The 13261-nt window shown below is 37.0% G+C and overlaps 1 protein-coding gene across 46 annotated transcripts in view; it reads left to right on the forward strand.

The window, feature by feature from the left end:
• PTPRD (protein tyrosine phosphatase receptor type D) overlaps positions 1-13261 on the forward strand; it is a 2277302-nt gene that overhangs the window by 2121926 nt on the left and 142115 nt on the right. For 24 of the 46 annotated variants that reach the window (XM_045069786.1, XM_045069815.1, XM_045069785.1 and 21 more), the window contains 3 exons: positions 755-1342; positions 1781-1881; positions 2662-2921. In XM_045069786.1, coding sequence (XP_044925721.1) covers positions 755-1342; positions 1781-1881; positions 2662-2921 — 949 coding nt within the window. The remainder of the gene's footprint in view (positions 1-754; positions 1343-1780; positions 1882-2661; positions 2922-13261) is intronic. The other 22 variants (XM_045069789.1, XM_045069826.1, XM_045069798.1 and 19 more) reach the window with 3 other exon arrangements.

Consider the following 13261-nt stretch of genomic DNA (forward strand, 5'->3'; position numbering starts at 1 on the left):
GCTCTAGTTTTATCATCTGCCAACCAACTAGTCAGAATTATTCCTTATAGTCATGGCTTATCCTGAGGTAAAAAGTATAGACAAAAAGTGTAATTATGACCATAATAAATCAAAGCCACCATTATTTTGTACTACTTAAAAAAAAATTACAAGCCACATAAGAGTATAGTTAAGTGTTCAGGCTGCGTATTCAGATTGTCTTATAGCTTTCTCACTCATTATACCTCTGACTCTACAGTTTTCTCTCTCTCTGGGCATTATTTTCTTCAGATAATGAAGATAATAACTAATCAATGTGTAGTCAAGAGTGAAAAATGTAAATCAAATGAGATACTACATATAATGCTCTTAGCACAGTGCCTGGTACATTGCATGTACCCAATAATTATATATGTTGTAATTATTATTCTTATTAGTTGTATCTAATTAGCTCATCTTTACTTGGATTCATTTCTCTGTGGCTTGAACCTCTATATATGTGAAGGTTTCTTAAGAGATTTTTCTTTTTCAAATTCCCTTAAATTATTGTGTAATCCTATTTGTGTCTGTTACCAAATTCTGGTATCTCAGCCTACCTTAATAAGTATGAGAATAAGCATATTTCCACAAAGGTATATAGACCAAGTCTTTTTCATTTTTTTTTTTAAGTAAATAATGTAATGGAGTTCCTGTAGAGTGGTGTTCCCATTCAGCAGTGATTAAAATGTAAATGGCTGTGTACCTTGGTCTTAGCACTCCTTCCCCTGTGTTCCAGTTCCAGGAAAACCCCGGCTTGTAATTAACCACACTCAGATGAATACTGCTCTCATTCAATGGCACCCCCCTGTGGACACATTTGGACCTCTTCAGGGCTATCGTCTAAAATTTGGGCGGAAAGATTCAGAACCACTCACTACTCTTGAGTTCTCTGAGAAAGAAGATCACTTTACAGCTACAGACATCCATAAAGGAGCATCATATATCTTCAGGCTCTCAGCCAGAAACAAAGTGGGCTTTGGGGAAGAGATAGTGAAGGAGATTTCTGTTCCAGAAGAAGTCCCAACTGGATTCCCTCAAAACCTCCATTCAGAAGGCACCACTTCAACCTCCGTCCAGTTATCCTGGCAGCTACCTGTCCTAGCAGAGAGAAATGGCATCATCACCAAGTATACTCTTCTGTATAGGGATATCAACATCCCTCTTCTACCAATGGAGCAGCTTATTGTTCCAGCTGATACCACTATGACACTGAGTGGCTTAAAACCAGATACCACATATGATGTAAAAGTACGTGCTCACACGAGCAAAGGGCCCGGGCCATATAGTCCCAGTGTCCAGTTCAGGACACTGCCTGTGGATCAAGGTAGGATTTGTCTGCTTACGGCCTTCCTCCTTTAAAGGAATGTCGGTCTTTGGAAATCAGTATTTTGAAGCTATAAATAACTGATCGGACCATTCATATTAATAGGTTCAGCAAAAGCCAAAAGGTAAAGTATGTAAAACTTAATATGTTTTGGATGCCTTAGATTTTGGTTATAGAATGCCAAGCAAGTCTGGCTGACAGCACCCCAGTGTTCTCAGGTAAGGAAAATACAATATAGGTGACTGAATTGGAGATAAAAGAGAGATCTTTGTGAGAATGGGGTAGTAAAATCAGTGTTCTAAACAGGTAGGCAAATCACACTTCTCTCTTTGAGATCAAAGTAGACGTCATCTAGCCTAAGCCCGATGGTCCATGGTGGAAAAGGACAGGTCATACATTTTTAGGAATAGTGTAAATACACTGTTTTTCCTTTTCCAGCAGTGTTTGCAAAAAATTTTCATGTCAAAGCAGTAATGAAGACTTCAGTGCTGTTGTCTTGGGAAATTCCAGAAAATTACAATTCTGCCATGCCTTTCAAAGTAAGTTGTTTTCTAATTTATAAGATATCATGGGTAAAACTGGGGGTGGGGAACATGCAATTTACCTCAGTAAGTTACTTAGAAAGCATGCACACCACTTTGCTTCAGCCACACACACTTGCTTTTCTCCTATTTGGTTTCCACTTGAAAGATGAAGTGGGAACTGAAACCTAGGGTGGTATTACTTGTCAGTCACCTTGTACTTCCAAACCTTTACAACTAAGCTAGTACTTGTGTTTTTCCACCAGAAAATGAAATTCATGTGGTTTCTACATCTTGAAAATGCAATATCCTGATATTTAAAAATTTGTTTATTGGCTTGAATCATTTGTATGTTTTAAACTTTAATTTGTGTTTGAGAGATATTGAGGGATATTAGCAAGAAGCACAAGTCTATGAAATAAAGAATAGAGAAACATTTTGAAGGTACAAATGTACTTAGGAACAGGAATGGAAACCTTTAGAAAAAAGGTGGTGTGTATAATATATTGAAAACCCAAAGTGTTTCTGCACAATTTCCATTAAGATTATATGCAAGCAACAGGTCAAATATTGAAAATAATGTACATTTCTAGACTTAGAAACATCATATAATTATGCACTAAGAACAAAAGAAAAGTTCATTCCATCTATAGAATTTATGAATACTTGCGGCCTTAGGAATTACCCCAAATTAGAATTGACTTGACATACTTATTCTATAAATAAGTGCATATTAGTTTAGAATGCATACATTTTCTCTCTGATACCCAAATCTCTTCGATTGGCTGTATCCTCTAGATTCTTTATGATGATGGGAAAATGGTTGAAGAAGTTGATGGCCGGGCTACCCAGAAACTAATTGTGAACTTGAAGCCTGAGAAGTCATATTCATTTGTGCTAACAAATCGTGGGAATAGTGCTGGTGGGCTGCAGCACAGGGTAACAGCAAAGACTGCACCAGACGTACTACGTACCAAGCCTGCCTTCATTGGGAAGACCAACCTGGATGGCATGATTACTGTACAACTGCCTGAAGTACCCGTAAATGAGAATATAAAGTAAGTCGATTGAAGGGTTAGGGTTGAAGGATACAAATGCAAGTAAATAAGAAAAGAAAATTCAACCTCAGTATTATAGAAGTTATAAAAGATTCTGTTGCTATATGTGAAGTAAAAGCTTCTTCAGCATAGGCTCTCAGTTTTATTTAAGCCTTATTACACCCTGTTCTCATGTTTGTTATAACACATATTCTCATTAATTTAACATGGAGGGCTTTTTATTTCCCAGGAATGATGTAACTCAGTAGAAATAGACTAAGAAATAGAAATAGAATGCAGTCCTTAAGCTAAAGGAGTTTACGTCATAGTGTACAGAATAAGGTGACTAGTTGAATAACTCTAATACCTGGAAATTTTTATTATAATGGTGAGGAATTCTTACAAGGTATTATGAAGTCGAAGGAAACTTCGGGAAATGAGATAAGCAACATGGTACATAACACTAACACTTTTGTTGTATATGTGTGCTGAAAGGAGACATTTCAAAAGTTAGAGTTCAGGATGATGTCAGAAAGAACTTGAAAGTTGGAAAATGCGAGTTTTCTGTCTTGGATGGAGCACAGTGTAGAGGACAGTGGGCTTGAAGTGAAAGATTAAATCCAGTCAATTAAGAAGTTTATTGGTTGTCTATAGTTAGTTGATTATAGCCAGTACATTTTATAAAATGTAATATAATATAGCTAGCTGGTCATAGCCAATAGAAGAAAAAAAAATTTTCACTGCAGTCTACTAAGTAAAGTATGAGTATTGTGGTTAACTATGGAGAACAAAAGAAGATGTGGACTCTGTCCCCAAAGAGCTACCATAGAGTGGGGGATACAGAGAAGCAGATATAGTACCTGCTAATGATAGTGTTAGACTCTATTTTAAGAGCAGCTAACTGATAATAAAATGGGTCAAGGAGGTTTCTCATTTAATCTTAAAGGGCAGGTAGGACACATATAAAAAATCAGAGTGAGAAGATTATATGCAAGGGCTCATTAGTAAAGGAAGTGAGCTATTTTGTAAGGCCTGAACAAGAGAAGTAAGAGAGGTATACAAGAGCTAAGTTGCACTCAGAACTTGAAACTATATCAGGTAGATGGTAGAAATTCAGTAAAGGTGTTTGTACAGGAGAGTGGTATGTATCCTTTATATGATACTTAAGTTTCCTTTTTTTCTACTTTAGGAAATATTTAATGGGTATCCGCTGCATGCTGGAGATTGTGCTATCTGCTTGCTTTCTCATTTCTTGTATCCCCCATGGTCATGCTTAGATGAAACTTGTTATGAAAGATTTGAAGGTCAACCAGAGACGTTCCTATGTAGTTTATGGATTGTTGGGACTTTCACATTTAGCAACAATCTGGCAACATAATTAGGGAAGTTCTTAGGGAAGATGGCTCCTGAAGGCATATGTTGGAAGGATGTCAGAACACCATAAAGTGTTGCGATGTCATTGTGTAGTTGGTTGATTCTAGGTAAATAACAAGATTCTAAAATCAGATGGTGATGGGGTAAATAGGATGCAGAGGCAGATGAGAACAGTAGTGTAGTAGGAGTTGGTAAACACTTTAATGAGGGATCAAGGCAGAGGAAAAAATGTCATAGATGACTCTGAGAGTTGAATTTCGGTGACAAAGTGAATGATACTGCCATTCATCCTAGAGGATGAAAAAGTCAAGAGGAAATGAATGAGTTCAATTTTGTATATGTTTTACATGAGGTATCAATGAAATACCTACTTAGAGATGTTCATTTAAAGAAATTACTGGGATTATGGATAGAAATTTGAGAATCATTAATACAACAGCAATGTATTTATGGAAAGAAACAGAATCACTGAGACAGTGGGATGCAGATATGAAGCAAAGGTTAAAGGAAAGGTCTCAGGAAGAAAAGAGCTATTATATAGTTAAGTGGAGAACCAAGACAAGGCAATTTCATGGCAAAAGATTTTTCAATAAGGTGTGTACAGTCAGAAATTTCCGGAGCTCCAGAAAATTTAAAGAAGATGAGAGAAAAAAAAAATCTGCTATTAAAAAGTAAAACTATAAACAAGAGGTTTTTGATATAGCACCATAGTTGAAATTTAGAAAAGTCTAATAATTGGCAACTTTTGACTTAACTAAAATCCATTCTTCCAGAGAAAACCTTCTGTTCTTATTTATTTGATGAAATAATTGGAGGATTTTAACCAGATGGTGGAATTTCCAAAAGATCATGACTAACATAAGATTCACTGAGAAATCCGATCTCCTTTTTTGTCCCTCTTCTTGTATCATTCAGAAACCTGGAAAATGAGAACGGAATAGTAGTGTGATTGTATTCCAACAAAACTTAATAGGAAAGTGAGATTATATTTATCCATTTTTGTTTTAATCACCTGTGGAGATTATATATAACTACTCTCTATATATATTTCCCATCCTATTCTAGTGACAGGCAATGTTTTAGGGATTTAGTAGAGATAATCTGATTTTCTTACTGCTCTTACACAATATAGCTAATTGGGAACTTGGACAAGAAGAGTCCATTGTAATGGAGTTTTAGGATACCAAAGCTTAGATGGATAAGGGAGGCCAAAGGTGGAGCTCCCAACCCCAGTTTAGTAGCTCAGGGAAGGGCTCTAAGGAAAGTAACATTAAAAATGAGGATTAAAGAATGACAGGAACCCAGCTGGTCCATAGGAGTATGGTTGGGGAGTTGCTGTTTCAGGCAGAAGACAACCTATGTGATACCATAGCAGCAAGAGAAAGACTAGCATTTCTTATCTGTCCACCTCATCCCCATCCATGAAGATATTTCACCTGGTATCCAACAGACGTGTATTCTGTACACTGCCGGTGCCTGGTCTAGGAATAGAAAGATGACTGAGATGAAGCTCTACATGAAGGTGGCAGAACACATACAAAAAATAGATCATGCAAATATAATGGAGTAAGTAAGAACTGCCAGAGTTCCAGCCCAACTTGGGTGTCCGAGAGACATCTAGAAGGAGATAATATTTAATTTGAGTCTTGATGGTGGGAAATATTTAGAAAAGGCAAAATAGTTGGAAATAAATAAAGAATAGGGGAAAATAACAGAGTATAAATTTAATCCATACAAAAGCATGAAAGAGCGACAGAAAGATGAAAATTGTATAGTATAATTTTTAGTATTTGTTACTAGTTTTCAAGACTTACAGAAAAATGTTTTTAGTGACTTTTTACCCAATTAGTTTAGTAGAATGTGTTAGATATTATCGAGAAAGGCATTTTAGTCCTTTGGTGGTAGATTTTTGGTTCATTTTCAAATTCTGAATGAGTCGAGAATATTGTAGATTATAGTCTACCTTTTAGTGCTTTTCTTTATGTTCAGTTTCCCTCTTTGTTTTATTTATGTACTTTCTCCTCCTATATTTGAAATAGGATTCAGGGAAAAGAGGTAAAACTTTGGTAACAAAGAGAAGAAACCATTTCAAAACATAAAAAGAAAGCAAATGACTGGGGGGGTTGGATATGTTCTAGAAATGAATTTAAGATTCCTAGAAATATATTCTACTCTGGGGAAAAGAGCAAAAACCAAAACTAGGAAAGACCTTGAATGGGAAGAATAACAGAACCATAGGAAATGAAAAACAAATATCCTGTTAGAAAAAATAAAACAAAAATGCTAAATAATCTATAGACATTGGACTTTTTAAAGGGATAATAACGTAAAGCTACCAGTCCTGTCTTTGTGTGGCACAGTCCATTATTATGGGCAGCTGTGAGCTATGTTGTACCACTTGCAGCAGTTGGCAAGTTAAAAAATTAGAAAGGAATGTAGCTTTTTGTTCAATATGCCAGGGGAAAATGAGGAGAGAAAATAGGACTGATAGAAGAGCTGTAGGCGGGGTTGCTAACTTGCATTCAGGTGAAAGCTGTTTAGAAAAATTCTTCCAATTTATTTTCTAGTAAAATGAAATGTTGGTGATTGAAGGGCTGTTTTTTATCAACAGAAACCATGCTTTCTCATTTCTGGCCCAGGTAATTGGGAAGTCTTGGTCGCTACCCTCAACTTCCCACAACTTAGAAACAAATTTGTCTCTTGTAAACACAGTCGAGGCTCATTGCTTCTGTATTCTCTCGTAAGTGTTTTTTGTGTGGTGTAGCCCTCCCTCAGGGAAAGGCTACATTTCTTGTGAAATAGCCCTGTAGGTACGGCAGGTTCTGCCCTCAGGAATTTGTGGTGCTTCAACCTTCTATTTGGTTAGATAGACTTGGGGGGCAGAATGCGAGTTGGAAAATCTAGCAACCTCACCATTATTTAACAGCAAGTTGTGACAAAGGGAACTTCCCTGAGTCTATAGAGCAGAATTTTAGTCCGGTTGGTAAGGAAAAATGTACCGCACAGACTACACTAAAAGATAAGTGGCCAGAAGTTACCCAACGTAAGTTAATTTCATAGTAATCATTTTATATTTATGAAAAATAGAAATGAATAAAAGCATTTTGTCAAATTCCAAATGTCTTTGATCTAACTAATTTGGCTTTCAGGTTGGCCTACTTTTTCTTCTTTTAAAGAAAATATTCTTGGAAACATGGCTTACAAAGGTGCTTCATAAAATGTATGCACTATTACTAGCTTCATATATTAATGTATCATCTGTTTAAGGTTTAATGAGAAATAATTCAGTCATCACATGGTTGTCAACTGCAGTGGTAAAGATTTAAACTTGTATAGTGCTTTACAGTTTACTGAAGACATTTGAATGTTTTATTTAAGTCTCAAAATAACCCTGTAAGATAGGTACTCGTGCCATTTATGGGTGAATAAAGTGAGGCTCAGAGAGACAGCCTGGCCACAATCATAAAGCTGATACTAAGAATAGCTGTAATAATGACTGGAGGTGTGGGGGCTTACTAGTTGCTGCTCAAGGGCATTGCACACAGTAATTGATGGACTCTTCACAAGGAGGGTATTTCTCATTTTTATGGCTAAGGAAGGTTCGACACAAGTTAACATAGCCTGGCCACACAAGAGCAAAGCCAGAGAGGAAAGATTTGACCGCCGGCAGTCTGGCTCTAACGCCATATGTTAAACCATGACTTATATGAACTCTGATTTGCTGGTCAGACCAGGACATTTGTTTTTCCCCCTAGGACAATTGATAAACCATTAAGAACTCAAGGACAAGTAAGAATAGACAGAACTGGCCTAGACAATCCTTAGAATGAGGAGTCATTTGGCACATATGCAGTAAAAGATCATGGAGCAATAAGATCGGTAGTTTGTCGTGAGAATTCAGATGAGAGGTAAAAGGAGAGGTTTCCCAGAGCCCAGCATTGTCACCCACCATTTTATAAAAAAGGAAAATGAGGCTTGAAGCAATTAAGTAATTTTCACTTGTCCGACAACACATAGCCAAAAAGATTGAAAACCTTAATTTAAACATAGAGACTGGAAAGATCATTCAACCTGCTTTGGGTTTTCTATGGTAAATTAATTTGATTAAAAAAATATATACCTAAATGATCATAGCAAATATATATACATATATATAAAATATGAAGTTATGCAAGGAATGACATTCATCATTAAATTCTGAGACAGATTTTGACCTCCTAGTTATATAATGAGTTTGAAAATGCTAATACATTCTGCTAATACAAAAAGCCTGGCTGAATTTGAAGAGGGACCACTACAAACACTGGAGCTCGCCTTCCCAAATAATTATATGGAGCTGGGTCCCCCTTGGTGATAACATATTAAATAAAATTAGTAAAACTTTACTTAATATAATTAAAACTCTGAAGGTTAGATTTAACCTATCTAATTAAATCTAATATACTGGGAAAACATAGCTTACTTTATAAGTAGTCAGAGCATTTGCAGATATATTGATTCTGAAGTTATTTATTTTTCTATTAATTTAATAGTCTATTTCAAAAAATGTATTTTGAGCTTAACTTCAAGCTTGAGTCAGATAGGCAAAGCATAGTGTAAACTTTAATTTTATCCATATAAAGCTGATCTATACCCCGAAACATTTTTTTTCTATTTCAAGCAAGTTCTTTCAGTTCATGTAATTTGGTTGGTTTCAATTTGTAGAGTACATCTTAGCTCCCCATTTCACTTTTCATGTCTGTGTCATCTTTTTTTCCCCCTTATTCTCCCATGATATTAGAATAAGAATCATTACTATACTTGTAAAGAAAAGAACTTTTGAAAAAAGAAGTATATTTTCTATAAACAGTATTTGGTCACATGACTGCTGGTTTGAAGAAAGGAGAAAATGCTGGATTGAGATTGAGAGTTGAAAGTTATAGGAGGGTGCCTGGGTGGCTGAGTTGGTTAAGATATTGCCTTCTCTTCAAGTCATGATCCTGGAGTCCTAGAGATGAGTCCCACCTCAGCCTCTCTGTTCAGCAGGGGGTCTGCTTCTCCTTCTGACCCTTACCCCTTCATGCTCTCTCTCTGAAGTAAATGAATTAATTAAATATAAAAAAAAAAAAAAAGAAATTTGTCAGAGAGACGGGATCCCAATGTTTTGACTGCTTGATTTAGGGGACATACATGTTCTCAAAAGCCACATAAGCCACCCACTTCCACTTTTCAATGGAAAAAGAACTCAGTGATAAAACAGCAGAGATTTAAAAAAAAAAAATCCAGGGAATTTATATGTACATTTGCTTAAGCAATAATTTCTAAATATGTCTTACATACTATAAAAATTATGGACTAATTAAGACCATATAATGGGGGAAATGGAACTAATCAGAGAGGTCAGGAAAGGCTTCAATTGGAAAGTAAAAAGTGAGTTGTTAATTTACGGAAGAGAGGAGTTAACTTTGGACTTGTGAAAGTGACAGAAGGTTCTAGGCAAATGGAACAGGATGATTAAGGGTTTAATGACAGAATAGACCAAAGTAAATAAATTCAAGAAACTGAAAGCCTATCAGAGTTCAAAGGGCATGGAGAGATGGAGTCAGGCAAGATTCTGCTGAGTCTTATGAGACTTTGTGGCCTTTCTACTAAGTCCACTGAAATGTTTTTAAACTGGAAAGGATACAATCAATTGTCTATTGCAAAATGAAAATTTCAGAGATTGGACTAGAGGCAGTTAAGTTCAAAGATGAGAGAAAGTCAGAGGACAAAGGTAGTATGAGACATGGAAAGAGGCAGAAGTGGTGGCTGCAGGGATAGGAAGAAGCAAATGGACTATGGATAGAGTTTGGAAGTAATAGGACTTGGTGACGCTTTGGATATGAGAGAGGGAAAGAGTTAAAGCAAATCGTCAGTGATAACACCTAGTTTTATAGCAAATGGATCATGGTACAATGGTGGAAGACTTATTTTGGAGGCATATCCTTAGTTTTGTTTTAACCACAGTAAATTTAAAGTGGTTTTGTGACATAGACCTGAAGATATGGAGTTGGAATTAGATAAACCTCTAGAGTTCAGAGAGAGCATTCTGGAATGAAGATATGAATCTGAAGATAATTTGCATCTAGGTGATAACTGATACCCTGAGCTAGAATGAGACTGTGTAGGAAGAAGAGGGAATAAAGAGAAGTCCTTGGCCTGATCTTCAGGGATTCTCCCATTTAATAGTAAGGTAGTAGGTAATAGATTCTGTTAAAGAAATAAGGTTAATGTGGTAAGAAATGTTAAGTGGAAAACCAGGAGAATTGGGTACAGAGAAATGGCTGAGAATGTTTAATGGAGGGTCTCATTAACATTTTCAAACTCTGCTAAGAGATCACATAAGACAAAGGTCAAAACTCTTCTTTGGTACAGTCCTATCAAAGTCACTTAGGATGCTGGCGAGGGCAGTGAGGTGGACTAATGAGGTAGAAGCTAGAATATTATTGACTGGAAAGTCAGAGGAAGATGAGGTAATGGAGAACAGCAAGAAACACAGGTCTCCCCAGAATTCGGGTAGTAAGTAGAATAGACCAAGAAAGATGACGAGTGGGATGTGGTTTGTTCATTTTTTAAATGTTAGGTATTTATACAGGGTTGGAAACTAATAGAATTCAAAGGGGAGGGAGAAGTTGAAATAGATGGGTGGGGGGTAATGACGCATAGTCAACTTCCTCAGAGAGCTGATGATGGCAACCAATTCAAGAAAGTGATTGGCCTTCATGAATAGAGCCAGCCCCTCAACTGTACCCAAAGGACAGGCTATGGTTACATATAGATGCAAGTAAACTTATAGTTTGGTAGGTGGAAGATGAAAGAGTTCTAGTCTGAGTGTTTTTATTTTCTCTTTAAATAGACATAAAGCTGTCTCCCAGTGGGGAGGTAAAGATGTCTAAGGTTTATGACCAGGGGAGAGAGTCTGAAAAACTTGTACAGAATGGAAGGATGAGTAACTGAAGAAGTTGTGGTGGGATGGCCAGGCAGCATTGAAGGCCCGAAGTTGCTGAATATGAATTTACAAAATCATTGTTCCCTGTACATAATTTCTCAAGCCCTATGCAGCTCCTTGGCTTCAGGCACAGAGAAGGGCAATTACAGATTTTAGGTAATGTAGAGTGGGAGATGTGGGCTCTAGCAGAGAAGAATCAAAGATCTAAGAGCCTTGGGTAATGCATGGTGCTCTTTGGAGATTGAAATTACCAAGGATGATGGCAGAGTTTGGGAGAAAAGGAAGACCACTGACTCTGGTGGGGGGAAAAGAGGGAAGAGGAGAGAGAGAGAGAGAGAGAGAGAGAAGGAAGGAAAGAAAGAAGGAAGGAAAGAAAAAGGGGGTTTCTGAAGAGCTTTGTAAATGGCAAAAATCAGTGAGAGAAGATCATGATAATATAATAATAATATAGTTGAAATGTATGAACTTCAGAAAAAGAGGCACTTGTTTATTGGCTTGCTTTATGTTTTTAGGTTAAGGGGGAGGGAAAAATACCTGAAAGAAGCAACAGTGAGCCAGGAGGGAAACCCGAGGCCCTCCATCTGAGGTTGGCTGGGTGGGGGAGGGCATGAATACACAGACCCACATTAAAAGCTATGAGGGAAGCAGGGTTGTCAGAGGAAAACTAAGTTTCAGAAAAGGCAACAATTTGGGTTTTTGAAAAGCCATGGTTGCAGAGAACATGGATGAAATGTGTGGATATAGTTCCAGGCTGGACTGTCTTATAATATGCGGTTCCAAGTTCCTCATGCAACATTTTTTTCAATGCGAGAGCTGCTTTGATGCGGCTTTACTTTGACTGCTCTAGATGAATGCTTTGGACATCAGGAGACAGAAAAGCCATGCACATCCAGCTACACTGTTAATTACTTGCTATGGGGAAGGCTGTTCAATTCTTATCCCAGCCACAAGTTAAATGAACAGTTAGAGAGTACAGAAGAAAATAATGGATTTTTATTTTTTTTCTGTACAAGAATAGCAACTCAAGTATGAAAGCAGAAGAAAAATTAATAGAATTCATCATCTTAACCTTGATTTCCAAGATTCAAAAAGAGGACAATGGGAGCTCTTGATAATGTGTAGTATCATTACTTTAGGTGGAGAGAAGCAGTCCTCATTTAATGCAATTGGTAGTGAAAAGCAGGTGGTTCCCTGATGAGTGTGTTTATCAAGTACATCTGCAGTATTATGTTGTGTGCTCAGTTGCAGCCCCTGTCATTCTTCTCCAGGCTCATTTAACATGATGGACTTGTTTGAAAAATCCTTCAGGTGGTAGGAGGGTAGGAAGAGGAGGAAGCTTACTCTGGATTATGAAGTAAAAGATACTGGCCTCTCTCGCACACACCCCAACTCTTCCTTCTTACCCTCCTTGATCATCATGATTATTGGTGGGAAAGAAAATGATTGGGTCGGTGATGTGATTCTGGGAGTCTGTTGATTAGTTGCTCAGACGGCACCATGGAGAGAATGTTCTAGTATAGTTGTCTGGTTTGACCTGAATTCTTGATTAGGGAGAAAAAAATGTTTCACAAGCCCCTGAACTTGCATCTCAGGGAATGTCACTGAGTCCTACTTGAAAAACGTAGTTCAGGTGCATTTCTCCCACGATGATGGTCAGTACTAACAATAGTAGCTTCAATCAGTTTGGCGTGACTTGTCACACACTGTGCTTTCATTTTTCATAGCGTACAACTGAGATTAAGGGATGTTAAATGATCTGCCCAAGATCATACAGCAAATTAGTGACAGAGCTTCAAATTGTGGGCCAGATGTATCTCCAGATGCCACATTCTTCACCAAAATACTCTAAAATAACACTGTTCAATATCATGAAAGCAACATGTGAAACCTTAGATTTTTTAGTGACTATAGCAAAAAGGACAAAGAAATAGGTAAAGTTAGTTTTAACAGCCTATTTTTACATAATATATCTATAATATTATCATTTAGCATATGGTCACTATTAAAAATTTATTGCCGG

Source organism: Mustela putorius, unplaced genomic scaffold (genome assembly GCF_011764305.1).
Source record: "Mustela putorius furo isolate JIRA1106 unplaced genomic scaffold, ASM1176430v1.1 tig00003944_pilon_pilon_pilon, whole genome shotgun sequence".
Lineage (NCBI taxonomy): Eukaryota > Metazoa > Chordata > Mammalia > Carnivora > Mustelidae > Mustela > Mustela putorius.